This window comes from Bombina bombina, chromosome 2 (assembly GCF_027579735.1).
Source record: "Bombina bombina isolate aBomBom1 chromosome 2, aBomBom1.pri, whole genome shotgun sequence".
Taxonomy (NCBI): Eukaryota; Metazoa; Chordata; class Amphibia; order Anura; family Bombinatoridae; genus Bombina; species Bombina bombina.
Genome location: NC_069500.1, coordinates 498,378,991 through 498,394,546, shown reverse-complemented (window position 1 = coordinate 498,394,546; position 15,556 = coordinate 498,378,991). Strand labels below are relative to the sequence as shown.

The following is a 15,556-nucleotide window of genomic DNA, read 5'->3' as shown; positions in this document are numbered from 1 at the left end:
AGACAAATTCTTTGTTGCTCATCTGTTTGGCCTGGCTACAGCTCCCAGGATCTTCTCTAAGGTTCGGGGTACCCTTTTGTCTGTAATCAGAATTCAGGGTATTGTGGTATATCCTTGCCTAGATGTTTCGTTTACATTTAGTAGAATTTCTTATTTATGGTGCAAGGATCGTACTCTGCTGTTTCTAGAGATTTAGCTAAATCTCAGGACAAGTCGGTCTCTATCTTGGTGGCTGAATCTTGAGCTTATTATGCAGGGTCTTCTTTTGCAGGTTCTATTTGAACTGTAATCTTTACAGGTGCAAGTTTTTCAGGTTTAGGGGGTCATTTGGGGCTCAGAGGACACAAGGGATTTGGTTTCCTCGGGAGGCGAGGTTGAAGCATAAAGGTTGCCAATTAATGTTCTAGAACTCTGTGCTGTTGTCAGAGCCCTTCTGTCTTGGCCTTTGTTGTAATTGGAGTCTTATCTTATTTCAGACAATGTTACAATAGTGCCTTACATTATTCTTCAGGAGGGAGCTTGCTGTTCCCTAACTATGAAGGAAGTGTCTCAAATATCTGAGAGGTAAGTGTCTCCTTTCAACATCTCTTTCTGGTGCTCAACTTTAAAGGGACATGAAACTCAAAAATGTTCCTTCATCATTCAGATAGAGCATACAGTTTTAAACAACGTTCCAATAAGCTTCTATTATCTCATTTGTTTAGGAGGGTCCCTGGGAGGAATCATAAGTGAATAGTTGTTGACTTGGAGACAAATCCCGCTACACACTGTCCCAGGAAGGTCCCTTCAGGGCTTCCTTTGTGTCTAGTGGTGGTAGGGCACTGGCATGTGAGCAGCTTCCCCACCCCTAAGTTATGTCATCAGTTATTTTATCTAGACTCACTGCCCAGCCAGAAAGGTTATTGAGACTATTGAATCCTGATCACCATTTCCAAGTTTCAGGGAGAGGTAATCAGCAGTTTTTTTTATTACATATTCTTTGGAGGACCCATGAGCTTCTTTCTTCTTAGTTTATATCCTTTTTGTTGATTCCTTTGTATCTTAAATCTGATGATTTTTCATCCTTGAGGAATTCTAATCTTATGTATCCCTTTTAGACTTTTCCATCATTTGAACAACAGTTTTTTTTAGCTAGTCAGAGATCCATTTCTACTATAGACTAATTCTCATTTTAGGGGATTGATTCATGCCATAGCCATGGTCCTTCATTAAGGTGCAGTTTCCAATTTAGAGGGGCAGTAAAGTCAGAATTAAAGCTCCATGATTCATAAAGAGAATGCATTTAAAAAAAGAGAGAAGAGTAAAGTAGGTAGGAACATTTGAATGTTATATTCAACATTAAATTCTAGCACATGAAGGGAGTGGGAGAAGGGGGATTTCCTGTTTCTACTGAAAATGTTTGCATTTCTGCCTTAATATTAACCCAGTTTATTTGGCAGTGTGTAGGTGAATATTTTGTATGTCTTGCTGTATTTGTATCTTAAAGGGACAGTCAACTCCAGAATTTGTATTGTTTAAAAAGATAGCTAATCCCTTTATAATGGTTATAATAAAATACTTTACCTCTGTGATTACCTTGTATCGAAGAATCTTCTGACAGCCTCCTTAACACACGCTATTTATTTATTATCTATTGACCTGCATTTTAGCCAATTAGTGCTGTGTCTTGCACAATTCCACAGTAGAGAGCACAATGTTATGTATATGAATTAGCAGTCTCCTGTTGTGAAAAGCTAATAAAAAAGCATGTGATAAGTGGCTGTCTGTAGTGGCTTAGAAACAGGCAGACATTTAGAGCTTTTAAAGTATATAATAATATAACAAAGTTGGTTGTGAAAAACTGGGGAATGGGTAGTAAAGGCATTATCTATCTTTTTAAACAATAAAAATGTTGGTGTAGACTGTCCCTTTTAAATCTGGAATCTAGACGTATGTAAAATTCATTTGTATATGTCTTTATATATAATGCATACCATAGTTGTTTAAAAATGCATATTTACTTATGCAAGGGTCTAATTTCTAAATATATTTCTATATTGAAGGATCAGTCAAAGATATTCAGTATCTACTAAAATAACGATTTTGAATAACAACAGTGTGATCTTTTAGTATGTAAAATAGTAGTTGTGGACTTTAATTATGTGTTACCAATTGTACTCTTATTTTTATTTAACCCTTAGTTTGGAAAAGGTATATATTTTGCTGATGTGTCTTCAAAAAGTGCAAATTATTGTTTCTCATCACGTGAAAAGAATGTGGGACTACTACTGCTATCAGAGGTAACATCGCATGCTTATCTTTATAAATATTCTTTTAAGGGGATAGTAAACATTGACAATTATTTCAGATCATTGTGTAGCATGTGCACAAATACTATGACAGCTTCACCTTATAAAAATAAAGATTTCTTTATACTCCAAGTCCGCTGCTAATATTCTCAGAACATTCCCTTCTGGCATGGCTTTTTTTTTTTTTTTTTAAACTGCATCACAGAGTTTTTCTTCAACCAAAGCCAGTTCAATCACACTTTTTACCTCAATGTATTGTGCTCCTATACTGGATAAAAGCAGACGAAAGCTTTGTAATTTTTTACATTTAAGTGAATTGTGGGATGAAAGAGATTGTGATTTAAGAACAACTCTTTGACTCCACACCAAGAAGGAGGGTGTAGGGGATAGACAATGAGTAATTCCACACACAACACATTTAGGGCTAGATTACAAGTTGAACGCTAAATTATTGCGCCCGCACAAACGGGCAAATTTGCCCGTTTGCGGGAGCGCTATAATTAACCAGCCATTACAAGTGGCTAGTTATAAATTAGCGCTCTGAAAATTAACTAGAGATTAGATTTTTGGTTAATTTTCTAAAAGTGCCCCAAATGCCCTCAAAATAGAGGGCATTGTAGTTTTTAATTAAAAAAAATGTAGCTTTTCTCCAACATTGGTGTGTCCGGTCCACGGCGTCATCCTTACTTGTGGGATATTCTCTTCCCCAACAGGAAATGGCAAAGAGTCCCAGCAAAGCTGGTCACATGATCCCTCCTAGGCTCCGCCCACCCCAGTCATTCTCTTTGCCGTTGCACAGGCAACATCTCCACGGAGATGGTTAAGAGTTTTTTGGTGTTTAAATGTAGTTTTTATTCTTCTATCAAGTGTTTGTTATTTTAAAATAGTGCTGGTATGTACTATTTACTCTGAAACAGAAAAGGATGAAGATTTCTGTTTGTAAGAGGAAGATGATTTTAGCAGACAGTAACTAAAATCGGTTGCTGTTTCCACATAGGACTGTTGAGATGAAGTAACTTCAGTTGGGGGAAACAGTTAGCAGACTTTTCTGCTTAAGGTATGACTAGCCATATTTCTAACAAGACTGTGTAATGCTGGAAGGCTGTCATTTCCCCTCATGGGGACCGGTAAGCCATTTTCTTAGTCAAAAACAAACAGAATAAAGGGCTTATTATGGGCTAAAAAACTGGTAGACATTTTTATGGGCTAAATCGATTGCTTTATTTGTGCATATTATTCAAATTTAGGCTAACAATTGACATTTATAATCTTGGGGAACGTTTATAAAACGGCAGGCACTGTATTGGACACCTTTTTCAGTCAGGGGGCCTTTCTAGTCATAGACTGAGCCTCATTTTCGCGCCATTAATGCGCAGTTGTTTTTTGAGAACAGGGCATGCAGATGCATGTGTGTGGATCTAAGAATCTCTGAAAAAGCTTTTAGAAGGCGTCATTTGGTATCGTATTCCCCTCAGGGCTTGGTTGGGTCTTAGCAAAGACTGTATCTGGGACTGTATAGGGGTTAAATCGAAAAACGGCTCTGAAATTTGGTGTGCAATACTTTTAAGGCTTTAAGACACTGTGGTGAAAATTTGGTAATTTTTGAACAATTCCTTCATACTTTTTCACATATTCAGTAATAAAGTGTTTTCTGTTTGAAATTTAAAGTGACAGTAACGGTTTTATTTTAAAACGTTTTTTGTGCATTGTTGACAAGTTTAAGCCTGTTTAACATGTCTATACCTTCAGATAAGCTATGTTCTATATGTATGAAAGCCAATGTGTCTCCCCATTTAAATTTATGTGATAATTGTGCCATAGCGTCCAAACAAAGTAAGGACAGTACTGCCACAAATAATGATATTGCCCAAGATGATTCCTCAAATGAGGGGAGTAAACATGATACTACATCATCTCCTACTGTGTCTACACCAGTTTTGCCCATGCAGGAGGCCCCTAGTACATCTAGTGCGCCAATACTTATTACCATGCAACAATTAACGGCTGTAATGGATAACTCCATAGCAAATCTTTTATCCAAAATGCCTACTTATCAGAGAAAGCGCGATTGCTCTGTTTTAAACACTGAAGAGCAAGAGGACGCTGATGATAATTGTTCTGTCATACCCTCACACCAATCTGAAGGGGCCATGAGGGAGGTTTTGTCTGAGGGAGAAATTTCAGATTCAGGAAAAATTTCTCATCAAGCTGAACCTGATGTTGTGACATTTAAATTTAAATTAGAACATCTCCGCGCACTGCTTAAGGAGGTGTTATCTACTCTGGATGATTGTGACAATTTGGTCATTCCAGAGAAATTATGCAAGATGGACAGGTTCCTAGAGGTTCCGGTGCCCCCCGACGCTTTTCCTATACCCAAGCGGGTGGCGGACATAGTAAATAAAGAGTGGGAAAAGCCCGGCATACCTTTTGTTCCTCCCCCTATATTTAAGAAATTATTTCCTATGGTCGACCCCAGAAAGGACTTATGGCAGACAGTCCCCAAGGTCGAGGGGGCAGTTTCTACTCTAAACAAACGCACTACTATTCCTATCGAAGATAGTTGTGCTTTCAAAGATCCTATGGATAAAAAATTGGAAGGTTTGCTTAAAAAGATTTTTGTACAGCAAGGCTACCTTCTACAACCAATTTCATGCATTGTTCCTGTCACTACGGCAGCGTGGTTCTGGTTCGAGGAACTAGAAAAGTCGCTCAGTAGAGAAACTCCATATGAGGAGGTTATGGACAGAGTTCACGCACTTAAATTGGCTAACTCTTTTATTTTAGATGCCGCTTTGCAATTAGCAAAATTAGCGGCGAAAAATTCAGGGTTTGCTATTGTGGCGCGCAGAGCGCTTTGGCTATAGTCTTGGTCAGCGGATGTGTCATCCAAGACAAAATTACTTAACATTCCTTTCAAAGGTAAAACTTTATTTGGACCTGATTTGAAAGAGATTATTTCAGACATCACTGGGGGAAAGGGCCACGCCCTTCCACAGGATAGGTCTTTTAAGGCTAAAAATAAGCCTAATTTTCGTCCCTTTCGCAGAAATGGACCAGCCTCTAATTCTGCATCCTTTAAGCAAGAGGGTAATGCCTCACAACCCAAACCAGCCTGGAAACCAATGCAAGGCTGGAACAAAGGTAAGCAGGCCAAGAAACCTGCCACTGCTAACAAGACAGCATGAAGGAGTAGCCCCCGATCCGGGACCGGATCTGGTGGGGGGCAGACTCTCTCTCTTTGCTCAGGCTTGGGCAAGAGATGTTCAGGATCCTTGGGCGCTAGAAATAGTTTCTCAAGGTTATCTCCTGGAATTCAAGGAACTACCCCCAAGGGGAAGGTTCCACAAGTCTCACTTATCCTCAAACCAAATAAAGAGACAGGCATTCTTACATTGTGTAGAAGACCTGTTAAAGATGGGAGTGATACACCCAGTTCCAATAAAGGAACAAGGAATGGGATTTTATTCCAATCTGTTCGTAGTTCCCAAAAAAGAGGGAACGTTCAGACCAATTTTGGATTTGAAGATCCTAAACAAATTTCTCAGGGTACCATCGTTCAAAATGGAAACTATTCGAACGATTCTACCCACCATCCAGGAAAGTCAATTTATGACTACCGTGGATCTAAAGGATGCGTACCTATATATCCCTATCCACAAGGAACATCATCAGTTCCTAAGGTTCGCTTTTCTGGACAAACATTACCAGTTTGTGGCTCTTCCATTCGGATTAGCCACTGCTCCAAGGATTTTCACAAAGGTGCTAGGGTCCCTTCTAGCGGTTCTAAGACCAAGGGGCATTGCAGTAGTACCTTACTTGGACGACATTCTAATACAAGCGTCGTCCCTGTCAAAGGCAAAGGCTCATACGGACATCGTTCTAGCCTTTCTCACATCTCACGGATGGAAGGTGAACAAAGAAAAGAGTTCTCTGTCCCCGTCAACAAGAGTTCCCTTCTTGGGAACAATAATAGATTCCTTAGAAATGAGGATTTTTCTGACAGAGGTCAGAAAATCAAAACTTCTAAGCTCTTGTCAAGTGCTTCATTCTGTTCCTCGTCCTTCCATAGCGCAGTGCATGGAAGTAATAGGATTGATGGTTGCAACAATGGACATAGTTCTTTTTGCACGAATTCATCTAAGACCATTACAACTGTGCATGCTCAAACAGTGGAATGGGGATTATACAGACTTGTCTCCAATGATTCAAGTAGATCAAAAGACCAGAGATTCACTCCGTTGGTGGCTGACCCTGGACCATCTGTCCCAGGGAATGAGCTTCCGCAGGCCAGAGTGGGTCATTGTCACGACCGACGCCAGTCTAGTGGGCTGGGGTGCGGTCTGGGAATCCCTGAAAGCTCAGGGTCTATGGTCTCGGGAAGAGTCTCTTCTCCCGATAAACATTCTGGAACTGAGAGCGATATTCAATGCTCTCAGAGCTTGGCCTCAACTAGCAAAGGCCAAATTCATAAGGTTCCAATCAGACAACATGACGACTGTTGCTTATATCAATCATCAAGGGGGAACAAAGAGTTCCCTGGCGATGAAAGAAGTGACCAAAATAATTCAATGGGCGGAGGATCACTCCTGCCACTTGTCTGCGATCCACATCCCAGGAGTGGAAAATTGGGAAGCGGATTTTCTGAGTCGTCAGACATTTCATCCGGGGGAGTGGGAACTCCATCCGGAAATCTTTGCCCAAATAACTCAATTATGGGGCATTCCAGACATGGATCTGATGGCGTCTCGTCAGAACTTCAAGGTTCCTTGCTACGGGTCCAGATCCAGGGATCCCAAGGCGACTCTAGTAGATGCACTAGTAGCACCTTGGACTTTCAACCTAGCTTACGTATTCCCACCGTTTCCTCTCATTCCCAGGCTGGTAGCCAGGATCAATCAGGAGAGGGCCTCGGTGATCTTGATAGCTCCTGCGTGGCCACGCAGGACTTGGTATGCAGACCTGGTGAATATGTCATCGGCTCCACCATGGAAGCTACCTTTGAGACAGGACCTTCTTGTTCAAGGTCCATTCGAACACCCAAATCTGGTCGCCCTCCAACTGACGGCTTGGAGATTGAACGCTTGATTCTATCAAAGCGTGAGTTTTCAGATTCGGTGATAGATACTCTGGTTCAGGCCAGAAAACCTGTAACTAGAAAAATTTACCATAAAATATGGAAAAAATATATCTGTTGGTGTGAATCCAAAGGATTCCCATGGAATAAGATAAAAATTCCTAAGATTCTCTCCTTTCTTCAAGAAGGTTTGGAGAAAGGATTATCTGCAAGTTCCCTAAAGGGACAGATCTCTGCTTTATCTGTCTTACTACACAAAAGACTGGCAGCTGTGCCAGATGTTCAAGCATTTGTTCAGGCTCTGGTTAGGATCAAGCCTGTTTACAGACCTTTGACTCCTCCCTGGAGTCTAAATCTAGTTCTTTCAGTTCTTCAAGGGGTTCCGTTTGAACCCTTACATTCCATAGATATTAAGTTACTATCTTGGAAAGTTTTGTTTTTGGTTGCAATTTCTTCTGCTAGAAGAGTTTCAGAGTTATCTGCTCTGCAGTGTTCTCCTCCTTATCTGGTGTTCCATGCAGATAAGGTGGTTTTGCGTACTAAGCCTGGTTTTCTTCCTAAAGTTGTTTCTAACAAAAATATTAACCAGGAGATAGTTGTACCTTCTTTGTGTCCGAATCCAGTTTCAAAGAAGGAACGTTTGTTACACAATTTGGACGTTGTCCGTGCTCTAAAGTTCTATTTAGAGGCTACTAAAGATTTCAGACAAACATCTTCCTTGTTTGTTGTTTATTCTGGTAAAAGGAGAGGTCAAAAAGCGACTTCTACCTCTCTTTCCTTTTGGCTTAAAAGCATCATCCGATTGGCTTATGAGACTGCCGGACGGCAGCCTCCTGAAAGAATCACAGCTCACTCCACTAGGGCTGTGGCTTCCACATGGGCCTTCAAGAACAAGGCTTCTGTTGACCAGATATGTAAGGCAGCGACTTGGTCTTCACTGCACACTTTTGCCAAATTTTACAAATTTGATACTTTTGCTTCTTCGGAGGCTATTTTTGGGAGAAAAGTTTTGTAAGCTGTGGTTCCTTCCGTTTAGGTGACCTGATTTGCTCCCTCCCTTCATCCGTGTCCTAAAGCTTTGGTATTGGTTCCCACAAGTAAGGATGACGCCGTGGACCGGACACACCAATGTTGGAGAAAACAGAATCTATGCTTACCTGATAAATTACTTTCTCCAACGGTGTGTCCGGTCCACGGCCCGCCCTGGTTTTTTAATCAGGTCTGATGAATTATTTTCTCTAACTACAGTCACCACGGTATCATATGGTTTCTCCTATATATATTTCCTCCTGTCCGTCGGTCGAATGACTGGGGTGGGCGGAGCCTAGGAGGGATCATGTGACCAGCTTTGCTGGGACTCTTTGCCATTTCCTGTTGGGGAAGAGAATATCCCACAAGTAAGGATGACGCCGTGGACCGGACACACCGTTGGAGAAAGTAATTTATCAGGTAAGCATAAATTCTGGGTTTTTTTTATTATTTTATTAAAAACAACTGCACTAGGCAGTTTTTGGTGTCTAAAGATAGTGGGAGTGGGGTGTTAGAAAAAAAGCGGCACTGAAAAGTGCCTTTATATTGCAGTCTATGGGAACTGTGTGTTCCCATAGACCGCAATGTAAATATGTATGTATATGATTATATACATATATATTTATGTGTTAATATGTCTATATACATATAAAAACACATAACTATATATACTGTACAAAACAAGCAGAATGACAGGGAATGAATCCACTGTTAAACCCCACTAGCGCTTCTTACGCGAGTACCTTGCAAGAGAGGAACTCGCACCTGATACTTTAGGTGGAAAACTAAAGCGAATAGCTGCCTGTCCCTAAGAGGCAGGATGGCGCTATATGATGTTTATCTAATTATCTTAACAGAGCTCACATGAAACGCTGCCACTCAGCTTACTCGTTAGCTCCGCCTCCCGAAAAACAAGATTTATACTTTTAAAGGCATGGGAAGGGGGCATGTAGCACAGCATTTTTAAATATATATGTATATGATTATATATATATATATATATTTATGTAAATGCTCAACAAGAGGCGGGATGGCGCTATACAAAAATACTGTCAATATGAATAGTATGTTAAGTAATAGTACAAACAGGTATAAAAAACATATGACAAAGCACACATAAAAGTACACAAAGATCCCTGAAGAGCGTCTGTCTTGGTGTAAGCCTCACTCAGATGTACACTTACTTCAAATGCCCTCAAAACCATATGAGGTAAGATAAATAGTATCGGGCCTTAGTAAATAAAGAGAAAGAAAAGAGGCATAATATGGCACACTTGTATTGAGGTAAGTTCTATACAAAATGTACTGTGTGTTGGTTTTAAAACTTAACTTTTTTTAATAAATCGTATCAGTCAACAACTTGGCACCTCCCAGAGCATGGAACTGGATATCTATATTGTAATGGCTCCTTCGATTCTCCAGTTAGATCAAAGAGAAACTTTCAGCAGCCTGTAGCGACTATGCCACGTGATCAATGGTTTGGACGAATCTGTAACTTCCACTATCCCATGCACACGCTTCTTTCCTCGCTCCTACTAACAACTTTCAAACTTTCCACTGAATAAATGGGATAATGGAAGTTACAGATTCGTCCAAACCATTGATCACGTGGCATAGTCGCGTGTGTACATCTGAGTGGGGCTTACACCAAGTCAGACGCTCTTCAGGGATCTGACACCTTTTCCAGACATTCTTTCTTTGTGTACTTTGGACTTTTATGTGTGCTTTGTCATATGCTTTTTTATAGCTGTTTGTATGATTACTTAACATACTATTCATATTGATAGTATTTCTCCTGTTAAGTGTAGTCAGTCCACTGGTCATCCATTACTTATGGGATTATAACTCCTCCCTAACAGGAAGTGCAAGAGGATCACCCAAGCAGAGCTGCTATATAGCTCCTCCCCTCTACGTCATACCCAGTCATTCTCTTGCACCTAACTAATAGATAGGACGTGTGAGAGGACTGTGGTTGTTAAACTTAGTTTTTTATTTCTTCAATCAAAAGTTTGTTATTTTAAACGGCACCGGAGTGTGTTGTTTTTTCTCAGGCAGCATTAGAAGAAGAATCTACCTGAGTTTGTGTATGATCTTAGCGGACGTAACTAAGATCCATTTGCTGTTCTCGGCCATTCTGAGGAGCGAGGTAACTTCAGAACAGGGGACAGCGGGCAGGTTCACCTGCAAGGAGGTATGTTGCAGTATATTATTTTCTAAGGAATGGAATTGACTGAGAAAATACTGCTAATACCGATGTAATGTAAGTACAGCCTTAAATGCAGTAGTAGCAACTGGTATCAGGCTGATATGTATGTATGTTTACACTGAAGTATTTCTGGGGAATGGCACTTCACTAAGAAAATACTGTATACATATAACCTTTAGCCTATTCTGTAGTGAGAGCGGCTAGCAGCAGGCTTTTGAATAACATTTCATAATTTATTTTTAAAACGTTTACTGGCATGTTAATCGTTTATTTCTCTGAGGTACTTGGTGAAAAATTTTATGGGCGTTATTTTCCACATGGCTGTCGTTTGTTATGAATTAATTCAGTTTACTGAGCTTCCCCACTGTTGTATTATGAGTGGGAGGGGCCTATTTTGGCGCTTTATTGCGCAGTAGAAATTCAGTCACAGTCTGCCTTTTTCTCCCTGCATGATCCAGGACGTCTCTACAGAGCTCAGGGGTCTCCAAAACTAGTTTTGAGGGAGGTAATCACTCACAGCAGACCTGTGAGACTGTGCTTTGACTGTGATAAAAACGTTTATATTTTCAATTGTTATCCGTTTTTGGTATTAAGGGGTTAATCATCCAATTGCTAGTGGGTGCAATCCTTTGCTAAATTAATGCATTTACCGTAAAAATTTGGTTTCTATAACTAATCCGGTTCATTGTTATTTCAACTGTGACAGTTTTGTGTGCTTCTTAAAGGCACAGTAACGTTTTTTATATTGCTTGTAAATTTATTTGAAAAGTATTTTCCAAGCTTGCTAGGCTAATTGCTAGTTTGTTTAAACATGTCTGACACAGAGGAATCTCTTTGTGCAATATGTTCAAAGGCCAATGTGGAGCCCAATAGAAATTTGTGTACTATTTGCATTGATGCTACTTTAAATAAAAGCCAATCTGTACATGTCAAGAAAATTTCACCAGACAACGAGGGGAAAGTTATGCCGACTAACTCTCCTCACGTGTCAGTACCTGCATCTCCCGCTCAGGAGGTGCGTGATATTGTGGCGCCAAGTACATCAGGGCGGCCATTACAAATCACTTTACAGGACATGGCTAATGTTATGACTGAAGTTTTATCTAAATTGCCAGAACTTAGAGGTAAACGCGACCACTCTGGGGTGAGAACAGAGTACGCTGATAATGTTAGAGCCATGTCTGATACTGCGTCACAATTGGCAGAACATGAAGACGGAGAGCTTCATTCTGTGGGTGACGGATCTGATCCAAATAGACTGGACTCAGACATTTCAAATTTTAAATTTAAGCTTGAGAACCTCCGTGTATTATTAGGGGAGGTATTAGCGGCTCTGAATGATTGTAACACGGTTGCAATCCCAGAGAAATTATGTAGGCTGGATAGATACTATGCGGTACCGGCGTGTACTGACGTTTTTCCTATACCTAAGAGGCTTACAGAGATTATTACCAAGGAGTGGGATAGGCCCGGTGTACCCTTTTCCCCCCCTCCTATATTTAGAAAAATGTTTCCAATAGACGCCACCACACGGGACTTATGGCAGACGGTCCCTAAGGTGGAGGGAGCAGTTTCTACTCTGGCTAAGCGTACCACTATCCCGGTGGAGGATAGCTGTGCCTTTTCAGATCCAATGGATAAAAAGTTAGAGGGTTACCTTAAGAAAATGTTTACTCAACAAGGTTTTATATTACAACCCCTCGCATGCATTGCGCCTGTCACGGCTGCGGCGGCATTCTGGTTTGAGTCTCTAGAAGAGACCATTAGCTCAGTTCCATTGGATGAAATTATAGACAAGCTTAGAGTCCTTAAGCTAGCTAATTCATTTATTTCTGATGCCGTAGTACATCTAACTAAGCTTACGGCTAAGAATTCCGGATTCGCCATTCAGGCGCGCAGAGCGCTGTGGCTAAAATCCTGGTCAGCCGATGTGACTTCTAAATCTAAATTGCTTAACATACCTTTCAAAGGGCAGACATTATTCGGGCCCGGTTTGAAAGAAATTATCGCTGACATTACTGGAGGTAAGGGCCATGCCCTACCTCAAGACAGAGCCAAACCAAGGGCTAGACAGTCTAATTTTCGTGCCTTTCGTAACTTCAAGGCAGGAGCAGCATCAACTTCCTCCGCTCCAAAACAGGAAGGAACTGTTGCTCGCTACAGACAGGGCTGGAAACCTAACCAGACTTGGAACAAGGGCAAGCAGGCCAGAAAACCTGCTGCTGCCCCTAAGACAGCATGAAGTGAGGGCCCCCAATCCGGAAACGGATCTAGTAGGGGGCAGACTTTCTCTCTTCGCCCAGGCTTGGGCAAGAGATGTCCAGGATCCCTGGGCGTTAGAGATCATATCTCAGGGATATCTTCTGGACTTCAAAGCTTCTCCTCCAAAAGGGAGATTTCATCTTTCAAGGTTGTCAACAAACCAGATAAAGAAAGAGGCGTTTCTACGCTGTGTACAAGATCTTTTACTAATGGGAGTGATCCACCCGGTTCCGCGGTCGGAACACGGACAAGGGTTTTACTCAAATCTGTTTGTGGTTCCCAAGAAAGAAGGAACCTTCAGACCAATCTTGGATTTAAAGATCCTAAACAAATTCCTAAGAGTTCCATCGTTCAAAATGGAAACTATTCGGACAATCTTACCCATGATCCAAAAGGGTCAGTACATGACCACAGTGGATTTAAAGGATGCCTACCTTCACATACCGATTCACAAAGATCATTACCGGTACCTAAGGTTTGCCTTCCTAGACAGGCATTACCAGTTTGTAGCTCTTCCCTTCGGGTTAGCTACTGCTCCAAGAATCTTTACAAAGGTTCTGGGTTCTCTTCTGGCGGTACTAAGACCGCGAGGAATATCGGTAGCTCCGTACCTAGACGACATTCTGATACAAGCGTCAAGTTTTCAAACTGCCAAGTCTCATACAGAGTTAGTACTGGCATTTCTAAGGTCACATGGGTGGAAAGTGAACGAAGAAAAGAGTTCTCTATTGCCACTCACAAGAGTTCCCTTCTTAGGGACTCTTATAGATTCTGTAGAAATGAAGATTTACCTGACAGAGGACAGGTTAACAAAGCTTCTAAATGCTTGCCGTGTCCTTCATTCCATTCCACACCCGTCAGTGGCTCAATGCATGGAGGTAATCGGTTTAATGGTAGCGGCAATGGACATAGTACCCTTTGCACGCCTGCATCTCAGACCACTGCAATTGTGCATGCTAAGTCAGTGGAATGGGGATTACTCAGATTTGTCCCCTATGCTGAATCTGGATCAAGAGACCAGAAATTCTCTTCTATGGTGGCTCTCTCGGCCACATCTATCCAAGGGGATGCCCTTCAGCAGGCCAGATTGGACGATTGTAACAACAGACGCCAGCCTGATAGGTTGGGGCGCTGTCTGGAATTCCCTGAAGACTCAGGGATCATGGACTCATGAGGAGAGTCTCCTTCCCATAAATATTCTGGAATTAAGAGCAGTTTTCAATGCCCTTCTGGCTTGGCCTCAGTTAGCAACTCTGAGGTTCATCAGGTTTCAGTCGGACAACATCACGACTGTGGCTTACATCAACCATCAGGGAGGGACAAGGAGTTCCCTAGCGATGATGGAAGTCTCAAAGATAATTCACTGGGCAGAGTCTCACTCTTGCCACCTATCAGTGAACCACATCCCAGGCGTGGAGAACTGGGAAGCGGATTTTCTAAGTCGCCAGACTTTTCATCCGGGGGAGTGGGAACTTCATCCGGAGGTCTTTGCCCAAATACTTCGGCGTTGGGGCAAACCAGATCTGGATCTCATGGCGTCTCGCCAGAACGCCAAAGTTCCTTGTTACGGATCCAGGTCCAGAGACCCGTGAGCGGTTCTGATAGATGCTCTGACAGCACCTTGGGCCTTCAACATGGCTTATGTGTTTCCACCCTTCCCGATGCTTCCTCGATTGATTGCCAGGATCAAACAGGAGAGAGCATCGGTGATTCTAATAGCGCCTGCGTGGCCACGCAGGACCTGGTATGCAGACCTAGTGGACATGTCGTCCTGTCCACCATGGTCTCTACCTCTGAGACAGGACCTTCTGGTGCAGGGTCCTTTCAAACATCCAAATCTAATTTCTCTGAGGCTGACTGCATGGAGATTGAACGCTTGATTCTATCAAAGCGTGGATTCTCGGAGTCAGTGATTGATACCTTAATACAGGCTAGGAAGCCTGTTACCAGGAAAATTTACCATAAAATATGGCGCAAATACTTGCATTGGTGCGAATCCAAGAGTTACTCATGGAGTAAGGTTAGGATTCCTAGGATATTGTCTTTTCTACAAGAAGGTTTAGAAAAGGGTTTATCCGCTAGTTCGTTAAAGGGACAGATCTCAGCTTTGTCCATCCTTTTACACAAACGTCTGTCAGAAGTTCCAGACGTTCAGGCTTTTTGTCAGGCTTTGGCCAGGATTAAGCCTGTGTTTAAAACTGATGCTCCGCCATGGAGCTTAAACTTAGTTCTTAACGTTTTACAGGGTGTTCCGTTTGAACCCCTTCATTCCATTGATATCAAGCTTTTATCTTGGAAAGTTCTGTTTTTAATGGCTATTTCCTCGGCTCGAAGAGTCTCGGAGTTATCGGCCTTACATTGTGATTCTCCTTATCTGATTTTCCATTCAGACAAGGTAGTTCTGCGTACTAAACCTGGGTTCTTACCTAAGGTAGTCACTAACAGGAATATCAATCAAGAGATTGTTGTTCCATCATTGTGCCCTAACCCTTCCTCAAAGAAGGAACGACTTCTGCACAATCTGGACGTTGTCCGTGCCCTGAAATTTTATTTGCAGGCAACTAAAGATTTTCGACAAACTTCTTCCCTGTTTGTCGTTTATTCTGGACAGAGGAGAGGTCAAAAGGCTTCGGCTACCTCTCTCTCCTTCTGGCTTCGTAGCATAATACGTTTAGCCTATGAGACTGCTGGACA

General features: G+C 41.8%; 1 protein-coding gene across 1 annotated transcript in view; it reads left to right on the top strand.

The window, feature by feature from the left end:
- PARP2 (poly(ADP-ribose) polymerase 2) overlaps positions 1-15,556 on the top strand; it is an 84,634-nt gene that overhangs the window by 45,690 nt on the left and 23,388 nt on the right. Inside the window, exon 17 of the mRNA XM_053702233.1 lies at positions 2,181-2,279. Coding sequence (XP_053558208.1) covers positions 2,181-2,279 — 99 coding nt within the window. The remainder of the gene's footprint in view (positions 1-2,180; positions 2,280-15,556) is intronic.